Source organism: Camelina sativa, chromosome 6 (genome assembly GCF_000633955.1).
Source record: "Camelina sativa cultivar DH55 chromosome 6, Cs, whole genome shotgun sequence".
In the NCBI taxonomy this organism is placed as follows: Eukaryota; Viridiplantae; Streptophyta; class Magnoliopsida; order Brassicales; family Brassicaceae; genus Camelina; species Camelina sativa.
This window is the reverse complement of record NC_025690.1, coordinates 25,996,533-26,010,857: the sequence shown is the minus strand read 5'-3', so window position 1 is coordinate 26,010,857 and position 14,325 is coordinate 25,996,533. Positions and strand designations below refer to the sequence as shown.

Genomic DNA, 14,325 nt, shown 5'->3' with positions numbered 1-14,325 from the left:
TCTAGAAAATTGTAAATCAGTATGCTAAATTCTACTCAATTATGTAGGCGTATATGTATGTATGTATGCAAAAACTAGTATATATAAAATAAAATAAAAATTGATATACGTCCATATCCATTAATTTTTAATTGGTTTTACCCCCAAAGGAATTAGTTTTAATGAAGTTCTTTACACAAATTCTAATTTTCACGTGTAGAAACTTTTAATCTACTAGATAACGGTAAAGCTTACTATTTATAGAGAGCATAGAAGATGAGTCTCCTTCTTGGGTTAAGCTCCTGAAGAGCCTTTCGAATACCCTCATGGATCCTCTCAAAGACTCTCGGAACTCCGGCTAGAAAAGTCGGTTTCAATTCTTGAATATCATCGCGTAATGCATTCAAATCCTAACACGGACAAAAAACAACATCAATATAATCAAATTTTAGTTCATTATACCCATTTTATTTCCATAATTTGAGGATGGTTGTGAATCTTAAGAGATTTTATACTCCATGGTAATAGCCAACGGAAGCGCCTTTACGGAAGAAGTATTCCTCATTCGCACGGTCAAGAATATGAGCCAACGGTAAGAACGAGAGATAAACATCGTCATGTGTCATCTAATCATATACAAGTGAAAACAAGCGGGAAAAAAAAAAGAATTAGTCGAAAGGAAATACATGATTAATCGGCATCGTTTAGTGTCAATAAGTGACTATATGTATCGTTAGAGTGATTATAAGAAATTTTGTATGTTCATTGAAATGGCTATTATGTATAAATCTTTTTTCTTTATTTATAAATCTTATCGTAGTTTTTAGTGTTTCTTAAATTGATTGAGAGTCACCTTGTCTTCGAACTGGTCCAAGCAGAGATCCATCCCAATAACGCAAGTCGCGGCCGCTTCGTGGGTCAAAACCACACCTTTAGGTTCACCGCTTGTTCCGCTAGTGTACATTATGGTGCACACGTTAGACGGTTTAGGCGGGTTGATCTCTTCCGGCTTCTCTTGTCCCTGGTCAAAAAGTCAACGGTGAATGAGTCAAAAAAATATATTTTAACACTGTTAACGTGGGTACCAAATTATGTGTATTAATCCTATGCGTCTAACGTAATGTATAATATTATCGTCCGTTGGTTTAACATGTGCGTATCATTTAACACCTCAAAGAATAGCCCTATTTTACACTATAGAAATTGTAACAATGTAAAAATAAAATTATATAGAAGAGACGAACCAAATGGAGAAAATCGAGCCACGAGTATGCTTTGACTTCAATTTCTGAAGCCTTAATTCTCTGCTCTTCGCTTAGAATAGTGAAAGAAACGATAGCTTTTAGACGTTTTGCACTTTTGCAATCTGGCTCAAGAAGCTAAAATTATAAGAGCAGAAAAAAATAAAAATCACATTACTAAACATCTTTCAAATGTACAGATTAGTTGATGAAATAAATTAATCTCAAAGATCTTAACTCCTTCAATTTTTGTGTTCTGGACAAACACAAAATCGATCTCCGCGTGATCGACGATATAATCGACTGCTCCTGGACCTAAAAAGAACATCGGAAGGGAAAAAAGGTGTTTGAGTGACGTTCTTGAGTGTTAATTTGATTAATTTGAGTTACCAATGTATGCATGGTCACAAGAAAATAAAATTTAACGTACCCAGGGTATCATATAGAGGTACGCAGATTAGAGTGTGAGCCGCACAAGCCTACAAATTTAAAAATATGTCTATATAAGTAATTTGTAAAGAAAAATTAATCAGAAAAATTAATTAAAAATGAGATGGACCTCCATTGCTATGATCCATTGAGGACAATTAGCTCCATAAATCCCCACTCGACACCCCTACGTATTTAGTATATAGACCATTTGTAGTAGTAGCTATAAACTGTAAAATAATAATAATAATAATAATAATAATAATAATAATAATAATAATAATAATAATAATAATAATAATAATAATAATAAGGTAATTTTGAGAAAATGTATAATGTAAAGAAAATTACAAGTTCAGCTCCCGCGGCTCGTAGCGCAGAGCCGATCTGGAGAACTTCTTCGGATACTTCCTTGTACGTTTTCCACATATACGGTCCAACCTACACCGATCCATACAAGTACACATATAAAACAACATATATCCAGTCGAAAACATGTTTTTGACAAAAAAAAAATTATCCAAAAATTTATTTTTTCCTTTTTTATCAAAAACTATATGATTTTTGTTTTTGTTTTTTAGTCACCTTCTCATCGACAATTTGACGCCATCCAAGCATTTTGTAACCAGGGAATTTCTCCACTGATTTACTAACAATACCCAAAAGGAAATCATTAACAATAATTATACAAAAATTGAGGGATACCATAGGCTAGGATAGGATATTGTAAATTAATTAAACCTGAAAATGTCCCAAGTGGTCGTGATATCAGAATCACGAGGGGGAAAACCTTTCTCTGACAATATATTCCGGTACACCGGACCTACCGATGGCTTTCCATCTTCCCCTTTAACTCCTTCTTCCACCTTTGCCACAAAAGACTTCATTTTTTGCCTCTCTTTTATTTTATCTTTCTTTGAAGAGGATCGGATGACTAAAGATATATATTGAACATTCCGTAAAACCCTTAAGATTAGAGGATCGGACTCTACGTAATCGTATAATAAGATTATACTAAACGGAATCGTTGAAACGAAGATATACATGTTGTAGTTTCTTTAGTTAATCAGTGACAGCTCTCTGCAGGTGGCTGGATGGAGTAATCCGAGATGAAAACTTGGGTTCGAATAGAGAATGGTAGAATATTAAGTGTTTTGAAAAACGAGCTATTTTTAAGAGTTATATACACGCTATGGGAATGAGTACTAATTGGAACCAACCAAAATTTTCATATAACTTTAGTGAGGTTCTTCTAAAGCTTATATCATCCGAATCCGTAGAACATGTAGTTACGTGAATCGTGGTAGAGGTGAGATGTGATTTAAGCAACTAGAGACTTAATTAGAGAGGTAGATTTAAAATAAAAAATTAATAATAATTATGATGAAAATGGTCACACATGACACAACATAAAAATAAAATCTTACAGAAAGCTAACACAAAAGGCTTCTCTATCAATTATTGATACAGATAACACAACATAGTTACCAATAGCACACACACATCATCTCAACACTTTCAGATTTTCTTTGACGCCAATTTGCGGTACATCTCGTCAATTTGTACCTGCGTATAATGGAACGTTAGCGGCTGCAAATATATATATATATATTCAACATTAGCCAATCTATTGACGAACTTGTAAAAACAAGAAAAAGAAAAAAAAGATAATTGAAACCTGATAATATTTGAGAAGATTGTTCCTCCGATTCTTGAGCGTCGCAGTCACTAAGTCTCTCTCTACGTCGAAAGGTTTTGTCTCCACCGCCACAGCTTTGATGTACTCAAACTTTCTTAACTATATATATTTTTTTTCATATCCACGAAAATACTTATAGTGTTAATTTTAAAAATAATATTGAAGAATGTTGATTCAGACAAAATCAAAGTAATTCAAACATATACCTTGTTCTTTTCTGCTGTTGACTTCAGTTCTGAAACTATGTGTTCTTTTAGCTCCGGGAGAGAGCAGAGTTCTTCGAATGGTTTAGTATGACCGAGATCTTTAGCCCACCGGTTCACGGTTTCTGGGTTAGGAACAATCACCGCGACAAGCATAGATTTGAAGCTGTCTCCATAAACCCATATCTGAGAAAACAAACATAAAGGGGATTATCAGACAACAAGTCGAGGAGAAACCCTAAAAACGATTTATTGCTTGTTTGACAAGACATCATGATTCAGAGTTGAAAAGCTTACATCTTGGACAACGGAGTTTTGCCCGTAGATGTTTTCCAAATTCTCGAGAGCAACATACTCTCCTTGAGAGAGTTTGATCAGATTCTTCTTACGGTCTATGATCTTGAGTACTCCGTTTGGAAAAATCTGACCTATGTCTCCTGTTAAAACATCCCCACATCCAAAACAATTCAGAAACCAGAATCAAATATCTTTGTTTCGGCTAAATTCAGTAAATTACCGGTGTGGAACCATCCATCTTTGATGACTTCATCAGTGAGTTCAGGGTTCTTGTAATACCCAGAAAACATACATTGTCCTCTTATACAGATCTCCCCTGAAGGGTTTTCCCCGAGTGGGTCATAGCCCATTTCAGCCACCTCCTCAAGCCGTATCTCGTTGTAAACCGCCGGAATACCGACTGTCCCTAGCATACACATCTCATCCGGGAAACCCAAAGCTGTACCTCCAAGCGTCTCCGTTAGGCCTAGTCCAAACAATCACAGTAACATTGACTTTCCTTTGCAAACACGGAACAGGGAAAATAAGCCCTAGAATGTAAAGTAGATGTAAAATAATATTATACCGTAGCCTTGGACGACGAAGCAACAACAAGTAACTCTCAAGAACTCTTCAATCTCAGGGCTTAAAGGTGCTCCTCCAGATACTAGCAACCGGATACGACCTCCCAACTTGTCTCTAATCTTTAACAGGAAAAAAAATAGAATCGGGAAACGTCGTTTCTGTGATGACCATAAACAAATACAAAAGCTCCCAAAATAGAAAGAAAAAACCATTATATCAACTGTTACTAACCTTTCTGAAAGCAATGAAATCAGCCATGGGTGAAGCTTTACTATGAGAGTATCCACGATTCATCCACGCAAGCTTGCTACACAATCATTATGTTTTGCAAGGTTAAGCTATTAGAAGAAAACAGAGCGATAACGATGAAAAGTTATGCTTACTGTTTGTAGAGAGCATTGAAGATGAGTCTCCTTCGTGGGTTAAGTTCTTGAAGAGCCTTTTGAATCCCCTCATGGATTCTCTCAAACACTCTTGGAACTCCAGCTAGATAAGTCGGTTTCAATTCCTGAATGTCGTCACGTAACGCATTCAAATTCTACAAAAAAAACAAAAAACAAAATATAACACAATTCTATTTTAGTTATCCATTTGCTTTCCATAATTTGATGATTATAAAGAATCCTAAGAGAACATACTCCATGGTAATAGCCAACGGAAGCGCCTTTGCTAAAGAAGAATTCCTCATTCATACGGTCAAGAATATGAGCCAACGGCAAGAAGGAGAGATACACATCCTCATGTGTCATCTACTCCGCCCAAAGTAAACAGAGGATTATGCATAATGTTAATTCAATTACTAAGATATTCTTTTCGGTTACTAATAATTATGGGCCATGCCATGGGTTACCTTATCTTCGAATTGGTCCATGTAGAGATCCATCCCAACAACCAAAGTGGCGACCGCTTGGTGAGTCAAAACCACACCTTTAGGGTCACCGCTCGTGCCACTCGTGTACATGATGGTGCATATGTTAAACGGCTTAGGCGGGTTAGTCTCTTCCGGTTTCTCACGTCCCTGGTCAAATAGTCAACTAAATAAATATCTTCATCATAAGATCAATATTGCTCTGTGTATGGATGAACACCTAATTCATTTAATTTCGACGTACACACTAACACATAATATCGTCAAGTTGGTTGCCTGTCACTAAAAACCTCAACAGAATGGTCCGAACATTTTAAATAAACTATAAATTAAAACAAAATTACTATCCAGTAAATAAAAAGTTGGACGACGAACCATATGGAGAAAATCGAGCCAAGAGTATGTTTTGACTCCAATTTCTGAAGCCTTGTGGCTAAGCTCGTCGCTCACATTAGTGAAGGAAACTATAGCTTTTAGCCGTTTAGCACATTTGCAATCTGGCTCCAGAAGCTATATTTCAACAGCATATTATAAACTCTAATGAATATATCGCAAATGTATAAATTTTTTTAATAACAATTAAGTATAAAAATATTTACTCCTTTAACTTTGGTGTCTTGGACAAACACAAAGTCGATTTCCGCATGCTCTACAATGTAATCGACTGCTCCTGAACCTAAAAACATCGGGATATAAACAATTTTGAGTTACGTTCTTGAGTTTTGAGTCAAGAAGATATATAGAATAAAAATCAACTTACCCAATGTATCATATAGAGGTACACAGATTAGAGTGTGAGCCGCACAAGCCTAGATATATGTTCACACAAATATATAACTTGTGTAAAATTTAATAATGAAATTTGGCCAAAAAAAAAACAGAAAAGTATTTCATAAAAAAATAAAATGAGATGGACCTCCATTGCGATGATCCACTGAGGACAATTAATTCCGTAGATCCCTACTCGACACCCCTACACATGTACATTAACATTTTATTACTATATAAATTTAACAAATCTCAAAAGATTATGAGTTGATATTGAGGAAAATAATATTTACAGGTTCAGCGCCGACGGCTCGTAGTGCAGAGCCGATCTGGAGAACTTCTTCGTGTACTTCCTTGTACGTTTTCCACGTATACGGTCCAACCTAAACCGACGATCCTTACGTGTTATATTTGTATAATGCATAAATTATTAATTTCTCTCTTTTTCCTAAGTGTAACAGCAATAAGAAAACTTCAAAAGAATTCACCTTCTCATCAACAACTCGACGCCATCCAAGCATATTGTTCTCCGGGAATTTCTCCACTGATTTACTAAAAGTTTCCCAAAAAAGAGCTTAATTATTATTTATTACAAATTACAAGAAAATTATATTATAAATATATTTATATATACCTGAAAATGTCCCAAGCAGTGGTGATCTCAGAATCCATAGGAGGAAAACCTTTTTCCGACAGAAGATTCCGGTACACCGGACCTACCGACGGCTTTCCGTCTATCCCTTTAACTCCCTCTTCCACCTTAGCCGCAAAAGACCTCATTCTCTTCTTCTTCTCTCTTATTTTTATCTCTGACGTCAAAAGTTATTTTTTCCATAAAAAAAACAAATTAAAATAGCTTAGGAGAGAAGAACCATGAGATAAAAATATTTCAACCAACTTAGTTTTTTTTTTTTTTAATGAAGTACCAACTTATTTAATATATGAATATACAACACTGCCGAATAGATGAATGTTCTACAAAATTTTAAGAAAAATTGCGAAATAGAATAAGAGAAATTATCATATTTTGTTCATTAAGAGAGCAGAATCTATCATATTTTTGCAATTTCGCAAAATTTTGGGTAACGTGGGAAAAGAACAGATATTTAAAAGTTTCATGAATTATTAGTCTGCTTACGTACTCCGTACTTTATTATTATACACAGAAATTAAATGAGAACTTTATATTATAGTTTCACAATTTCAGTTGCATTAATTGTTACCAAAACCGGTTCACCTAACCATACCGATCGCAAACCACAAGTTTCTGCATTTATAATAAGCAACAACATAAGATACCATACCAACTACTCAGTACACACCATTATTGGTTTTGACACTGACTTGGTTTCCATATCTTTGAGTGAATTGAATTATACAGTATATGAAGGGTTACATATTTTGTTTATTTTCCGAGAATTCAATGAAGTACACGTCGAGCGTCCATTATTTTCACCCCTAAATCCCTAATAAACTTATGTTTAATAATACCGTAAACTAAAATCACTAGTTTTAGAGTCACGCCCTAAACGTGAGAGAGCAGTATAAGCCTGGCTTCACTCTCTTTATCCTTTTTTTTCTTTTCATCATCTTCTCTATTATACATAATAGTGGAGCAGGAGGTATGAAAAACCTCTGAAGAAACAATAAATATGAAAGTGATGTAACTAACTGTGTGCTGTAGTTGTAACGCTCTCTAACTAATGTAAAAATTATATCGAGAGAGGAATAATAATTCATTTTCATAGTTCAAACACTTCAACTCTTCCATTTTCATTTCGAAACATGAAATTATGGATTTTACTCTCTCCTTTCAAAATAAACACAATCTTCTTTAAACTATAAAGGAAATCATTTTTTCTTTTGTTACTATAATTAAATAACATTCTAGTTCTTAGATTAATCAGCTAAAATCAGTGAATAGATCAAAGACCTCGCGATACAAATCAGTGAATAGATACAACGAAAACATCACAGTATTATCCTGATTTCAAATCCTTAAAAGGAAACAAAATGAAGATATAACATAATCATAACTACATAAACAAAAACTAAGATTAAGCAACCAACCTTATTTTAGTTGACAGAGTAGTACGTAGTTTACAGATGATCTTCAGATCACTGGTTGAATTGGATAAAAAAATATTTCCCAGTGTTTAGAAGCTTTGTTTTGTAAAAGTTGTTCTTAGTCTATGAATCTTTTAGAAATGATCAGAGAGAAAGAGAAAGAAGATAAGTTGGGGAGCTGAGAAATGGTTTCTTGGTTTATATAATAATATATGAGTTGGTTGATACAGGCCAGCCCTGTGTTTTTTCATTTTAATACTTTTATACTTTTATTATTGTTTTTAGTCTTCAATTTCAATGTGTAAATAATAAAGAAGAGAAGAAAAAAAAAAAGGTGAAACAATTAAATATTTCATTAATTATTTCTTGTTTCATATGGCTATATATAGTGTCTCTATTAATAATCTTCAACTACTATTTTTCCATTAATTGATATAACGTCCACGATACGAAAAAAACACTATAAAGCTTATATCGTCATATCTCGAAATAAATCAATTTAGACGCATAAACGAAAGTAAACGAGTCTCTCTCTCTACTTGTATAATTAACTGGTTTCCTATACTTTGAGAATCAATTTGCAAAATCATTTATTATAATTTGTTGCGACAGCAAAATTATTATTTTTTCCAGTTTGCAACTTGTTGTATCCTACAATGAGAATCAATTTGCAAAATCAATGTATTCAGTGAGTAAATGGATTTTGCTAGATATGTAACGAAAGCTTTCTTTAACATTTACCCGTAACGAAAACATTTTTGTGGTCCATATCGTAAAGTTGGTTTGTTGTATATATACTATTGTAGTTACCGACACATGACTACTGGGTGAGTACTAACTACTAAGTAGCAATCCACTCGATTTTGTTTCTATTTCACGATGTAAAAAAAAAAAGTAAATATTCACGCAAATTTTCATCGTCGTCACTACTTATACAATGATTCACGCAAGTTTTCATATTTCTCCCGTTTTCTCTAATTTGTAGAACTTCAAAATTGTGACAATTAAAAAGGTTGAGAGATGATTTTCTTATTTCGTAGTTGTTTTCTTATATTATTTCGTAAGAAGTCGTTCACGATTGAAATTGTCGAGAGATTCTCTACAACGTAACATGCAATACTTTTTTTTAGTTTTCTTTTTGTATCGGTCATTCGACCGTACATAATATTTATTAACTGATCCACATTTCTCAGGTCCGGGGTCTACATCTTTAAATACTAATAACATACTATTTAATAAGATACTGAAAAATATCGGCAACTTTTATGATCCGTTTTTATTGTACATGTCAATAATAATAACACAAGAACCAATCCAACGGATCAACAACTGCCGTGTGATTTCTGATATATAAAAGTGATTAAAATATACTTATATATCTTACTCACGTACTATAATAAAGTAATCTCTTTGAAACGTTATTGATAAGCCTGTTCAAGAATCTGATAAAAACTAATTAGCAACCCCCTCAAATAGAAAAGCTACACAAGAGAATGGCCTTATTATACTTTATTCCAAGTAACCGGTCAAATACAAATGATTAGTTTTCAATTATTTTTATAAATCACGTACGGATTCATTTTCAACTTCATATATATGTTTTGGCAACTTAGCTTTCTTATTATTTATCGGTTGGTCCAACTTCTTTTTTTTGTTCCAACTTCTAACTGTCAAGTTTTTTAGATAAAGTCAGCAAAAACAAAACAAAAAGTCCAAGTCCGGCCATTACTTTGAAAATCGAAAGTTTCTCAAGAAAACAACACAAAGTCAAGTGAATTTTTAAAATTCATTTTCAGATGGGATATACGACTAGCAAATTATTTAGTTAAGTTATATAGTATATATTTATTGGATCCACACCTTTTTATTTTATTTTAAATTTATATGGAAACACACAGATTATTCGGTTCTATTCTATATAGGTAAAGCCCTCATTTATTTTCAAATAAAGTAGGTTATACTACATTTTGGGGACATTCACTACCAAACTTATTGACGTAAAATGTAACATTTAATCTCTCCAACCTTCAATATGGGCTACCTTTTAATACCACATAAATAGTTTTTGGTTTGATTGGAAAAGAAAACACATATAAGATTTTATTTTTAAATATTGAAAACAAACCTTTTGCAGACTATTTGGGGGAATTGTACAAGGAAACCATCATGTCACATACACACAGTTGCAAGTTCAAACAATTCTGTAGCTGGTTTTAACGAATTGTACAAATTTATCGAGGGTAATAATGGTTGTTTAAAATAACGATAATTTTAACTCGCCATGTAACCTAGCAGTAACCTTCTTTATCATTTCGAGTATTAATTAGGCTTTGTCTCCTTTTTAATTTTTTCTTTTTAATTTGATTTCTTCTATTGTCGCCAAAAAATATCCCATCTGCCATCATTTATGATATTAGGTTTGTACAATAAAATATAGATGCAATGTTGTTCAAAAAAGACAAACAAATTTCAGAAAAGAGAGATATCATTCAAGATTCAACTCAAGGGAGAGAGTCTTTGTTCCTTACGGAATTAAATCCCATCCACCTTCCGTAATTGGCAAATACTAATTACACAGCCAACGCTCTGGTCTTTCCATATTAAAGTCAATTCATCACCAAAAACCTCCACCTTCTGTGTAGTAATTGCACAACTAAATTTCATACCTTTTAATTCAACCACTAACCATAATTACCCAAACACAACTCCAAAAAAACATTCGGTAAGAACTGAGTCGTTGAAACATTAGAGCTTAGTTTACTGCTACATGATGAGTGTACGGTAAGCAAATGAGTTTAGACCGGTCTTGATTGTTGGGAGACTCTCAAAATATATATGGATTGATTCTCACCATCATAAGATTCGCAAAAGATACTTCAACTTAAAAGGATTAGTTAAACTAAACATCCTCTCATAAACAATAACCATAAGGAGCTACTGATAATAAGATTAGTCTTTTTTTACTTACATCTGCTCTCTCTAAGTTTTCATTTACCAAAATACAAAGCTTAGATGTCATTCCTACTTTTTGGCTTCTTTACCTTAGTTATTACCATGGAGCAGAAGCAGTTGTCTCAATCTCAAGCTTCAAATCTTCAATGTCTTGCTTAATCGTTTCAGCTGCTGATTTCATTTCAATTGTCCTTTTATCCTCAGCTTCCTTGTTCTCTTTCACAACCACTTGTTGTCTCTTCAGCTCAACAATTTTGCATTCTAACTCAAACAGTTCTTCTTCACACTTGTGCCCTTCCATCTCTCCAGCTTCAATCGTCTTCTCTAAACATTTTCTTTCCTCCTCTTTCTTTGCTCTCCCATCTTGGAGAGAAACCATTTTGTTGATCCGTGACTGAGGGGTCGAAATGTCAAATCCGTACTTCTCTAGCTCATCAAAAGAACAACTGAGGCTCCTTAGTGTGCTCGAGGAAACATTAGGCTGCAGATGATTTATTTCATCTAATAACCCGTAGAAAGTGACCATCATACCAACTGCTGCCCATTCCCGGATATCTTCTTTAGCCTCAGACAATGGGCCAAAATGTGGAATCTGTGGTACTGTTTCATACGCCTTCCAAAACGGTGAATTCTTTGCAAAAGGCAAACTCATTAGTGTATTATTTCCTTGTGTTTCCTCAACATCGATGGCAGCAACAGCATTATTCACCACAACCGGGCTATGATCAAAGGGTAGCTCTGGATACATCAACGCAAAACCAAAAAAAAAAGAAAAACGAATTGCTTTAGCATATACTACTACCTGACAGTTTTCAAAGAGATGCATCTAAGCTTTAAGTATGTTGAGAATATTATCGAACCAGTAGGTGAACTTATCCTTGCAGCGAGAGGCTGATCATCGACATCAGCATGGGCGCAGATAGTCCTTGTATCATTGATCTCAGCTATTGGACCATTGCAACTCTCATCTACAAATTAATCACCAACAATATGATAAAAATTTGGCACGAAACAAAGATATCACTACTAATATAATATTGCTAGATAGATGCTGGCTTAGACATACCAGTTTCCTCAAGGTCTGCGATCTGTTTTTCTTCTCTTTTCCTTTTTATACCCTTATCTTCGATACTCTTCTCCTCAAGCATCTATATAAAGAGAGTAAACTAAACCATCATGAACGCCAACATCTACTGAAAGAGAGAATGATATTTTTCAAACGAAGAACTAAATTTTTACCTTCTGTTTAGTTGAATTTTTCAAGCCATTCTTTTTACTCATAGGCTCAGGGGTCTTCTTGGGGGCTGTCTTTCCTCGAGTATCAGCCTCTGTTGTTTCAACGGCGTTGCAGTTCTGACCCGGGACGGGGTCACAGGTTTAACAGAGGCTGAAAACATTGACCTTAAAGATCAGTTTCGTGATGCAGAAACTAAACTTAAAGAGCTAAACAAGATCACAATTACCTATTGGTTTCGCTTGCGGGGTTATGGCCCGAGGAGTATTATCATTAGTAACATCATTAGCCCTCTTCGTTCTCAATTCTCGAGTGGCCTAATTGCAGGAAACAAAATTTGTAAAACAAGGACATGACAAAAGAAAACGAAATTAGTAAAATGCCTAAACTCACAGCTCCAGTTTCAGCTTTTGTGAGTGTCTCGTCATTTCTTATATGCTTTGTGGTCCTTTTCGGAGTCACTGACTTAGCACCAGAACAAGAGCGAATTGGCTTTGCTTTTATGACATTGGAAGGAGTTTCTTTCACAGAATTTTGCTGAAAAGTGGAGTGAACATAACAGCTTCAATTCACGCTACGGATAAATCGAAACTGAAAGAATATTGATGGAAATGGTTGAAGATGATACCTTTGGTCCATCCTGCCAAACACCATCTTGCCAAACCTTACAAAGCCTGAGATCTGAGTGTTCAAACACGCTTTCCTCCTTTGTATTCGCTAAAATAACCTTGTAACAATTCTGATTGAGAATTCCTCTAACCAACCCTTGACGCCATACGGAACCACGAAAGACCTCAACAGGATCCAACAACTTGTAATAGTCAACTGGAAAAGGAAGCGGTGTGGGTCTAACACGGTAGGAATCAACGGTAGTGTTTGTTCTAGCGTCATCACCAATAAAGCTCAAGTGTTTATTACAGTCCTTCACGATGAACTTCACCTCATCATCCACTTCGATCTCTTTAACTATCATAGCGGGGAACCAGGCAACTTCCGGTTTCCCTCTGACAGTACTCACTTCCACCATTGTCCCGCAGCTAAACATGGACTTATCCAATTCCTTCAAGGACAACAAACAGAAGAAAAAAAATCAAAGTCTAGTCTAAGATCCAAAGCCAAAGCTGAAACCTTTTTAACCATTTCAACCAAAGCTAAAACCTTTTTAACCATTTCAACTAAAGCTAAAACCTTTTTAACCTTTTCAACCAAAGCAGAGCATGCAACACTAACAAAAACAAAGAAAGCAACAAAACGGAGCCATCTCAAAACCGGATTTGACAAAAGATCATAACATGCAACAGATCAAAACAAAGAAAAGTTTCAACCTTTAGCAAGAAAGCAACCAAATTAAAAAAAAAAATTAAAACTTGGATTACATCAACATCATACCTGAATCTCTGGTCGGACCCATTTCCAACCAGTCCAGCGGAGATGGGGTCTCAATTGGTTTCTCCCGAACTCAATAATGTCAGGTGGAGTATCATAGTAAACCAAAAACTTGTCATTCTCCAATTTCTTGATAATCACACCGGTCCACCATCCGTCTTTATGGTCAGCATCCACCATCAACCCTTCCTCAAAAACGACACCTTTGTACTCATCCTCCGGCGGAACGGGTCTGATGAACCTCGGTTCGATGTTCTCGAACAAAGGAGAAGAACCGTCGTCTGCCAACAGAGTCATGTAACGAACACGGAGCTTTTTGCGTTCTGATTTCGTTGGGTTTTCTTCGAGAACCCCTCTGAACCATGCATCTGCAAAACCTTCTTCTTCAGAACACACTTCTACTTGTGAATTCTTCGTAATCGTCTCCTCCATCTCTCTCTCTCTCTCTCTTCCGCGGAAAGAAAAAAAAAAAAACCCTAAGATTTGGAAAACCCTCCTCCTCTCCTCTCACTCCAATTTCACAATGGAAGCAGAGACGACGTCATCATCTGCCCTTAATTATGATGAGACTAATAATTTTAATTGATTTTTCATTTTTTTTTGGCGCGATTAAAATTACAAAATAAAAACAAATATTT

At 34.8% G+C, this 14,325-nt stretch overlaps 3 protein-coding genes across 4 annotated transcripts; all 3 read right to left on the bottom strand.

Moving 5' to 3' along the window:
- LOC104699492 (long chain acyl-CoA synthetase 1-like) lies at positions 234-2,536 on the bottom strand. The gene is made up of 10 exons (XM_010414796.1): positions 2,391-2,536; positions 2,235-2,298; positions 2,001-2,090; positions 1,780-1,836; positions 1,651-1,699; positions 1,459-1,535; positions 1,224-1,358; positions 833-1,000; positions 495-605; positions 234-389 (listed from the first exon to the last, which is right to left on the bottom strand). Exons 1-10 carry the CDS (start codon positions 2,534-2,536, stop codon positions 234-236), a joined length of 1,053 nt encoding a protein of 350 aa, XP_010413098.1.
- LOC104793712 (long chain acyl-CoA synthetase 1) lies at positions 3,004-8,327 on the bottom strand. Of its 2 annotated transcripts, none has more exons than XM_010520115.2 (18): positions 8,119-8,327; positions 6,683-6,857; positions 6,537-6,600; positions 6,342-6,431; positions 6,197-6,253; positions 6,041-6,089; positions 5,880-5,956; positions 5,656-5,790; positions 5,263-5,430; positions 5,051-5,161; positions 4,796-4,950; positions 4,644-4,719; positions 4,414-4,531; positions 4,069-4,314; positions 3,849-3,988; positions 3,555-3,737; positions 3,328-3,447; positions 3,004-3,215 (listed from the first exon to the last, which is right to left on the bottom strand). In XM_010520115.2, the coding sequence occupies exons 2-18, from the start codon at positions 6,826-6,828 to the stop codon at positions 3,168-3,170; spliced, it is 1,983 nt and encodes a 660-aa protein (XP_010518417.1). In that variant the 5' UTR covers positions 6,829-6,857; positions 8,119-8,327; the 3' UTR covers positions 3,004-3,167. The 2 variants fall into 2 exon arrangements, with proteins under 2 accessions (XP_010518417.1, XP_010518419.1); XM_010520117.2 differs by having other exon boundaries at positions 5,889-5,956.
- On the bottom strand, positions 10,991-14,203 carry LOC104793711 (DUF724 domain-containing protein 6). Its single transcript, XM_010520114.2, is given in 9 exon segments — positions 10,991-11,805; positions 11,928-12,035; positions 12,134-12,215; positions 12,307-12,401; positions 12,404-12,454; positions 12,531-12,618; positions 12,695-12,838; positions 12,930-13,361; positions 13,691-14,203. Coding segments are annotated over 9 exon segments (2,070 nt in total). The 5' UTR covers positions 14,120-14,203; the 3' UTR covers positions 10,991-11,164.

What these genes read in the sequence shown, in the direction of transcription:
- LOC104699492 (XM_010414796.1), bottom strand. Translation starts at nt 2,536, where the DNA reads ATGAAGTCTTTTGTGGCAAAGGTGGAAGAAGGAGTTAAAGGGGAAGAT. An exon ending in AATGGATCATAGCAATGGAG is followed by an intron (nt 1,700 to 1,779) that starts GTCCATCTCATT and finishes TTAAATTTGTAG; the next exon opens with GCTTGTGCGGCTCACACTCT. An exon ending in CCGTTGGCTATTACCATGGA is followed by an intron (nt 390 to 494) that starts GTATAAAATCTC and finishes TGTCCGTGTTAG; the next exon opens with GATTTGAATGCATTACGCGA.
- LOC104793712 (XM_010520115.2), bottom strand. Translation starts at nt 6,828, where the DNA reads ATGAGGTCTTTTGCGGCTAAGGTGGAAGAGGGAGTTAAAGGGATAGAC. An exon ending in GTCGAGTTGTTGATGAGAAG is followed by an intron (nt 6,432 to 6,536) that starts GTGAATTCTTTT and finishes TCGTCGGTTTAG; the next exon opens with GTTGGACCGTATACGTGGAA. An exon ending in ATTTCATTGCTTTCAGAAAG is followed by an intron (nt 4,532 to 4,643) that starts GTTAGTAACAGT and finishes TTCCTGTTAAAG; the next exon opens with ATTAGAGACAAGTTGGGAGG.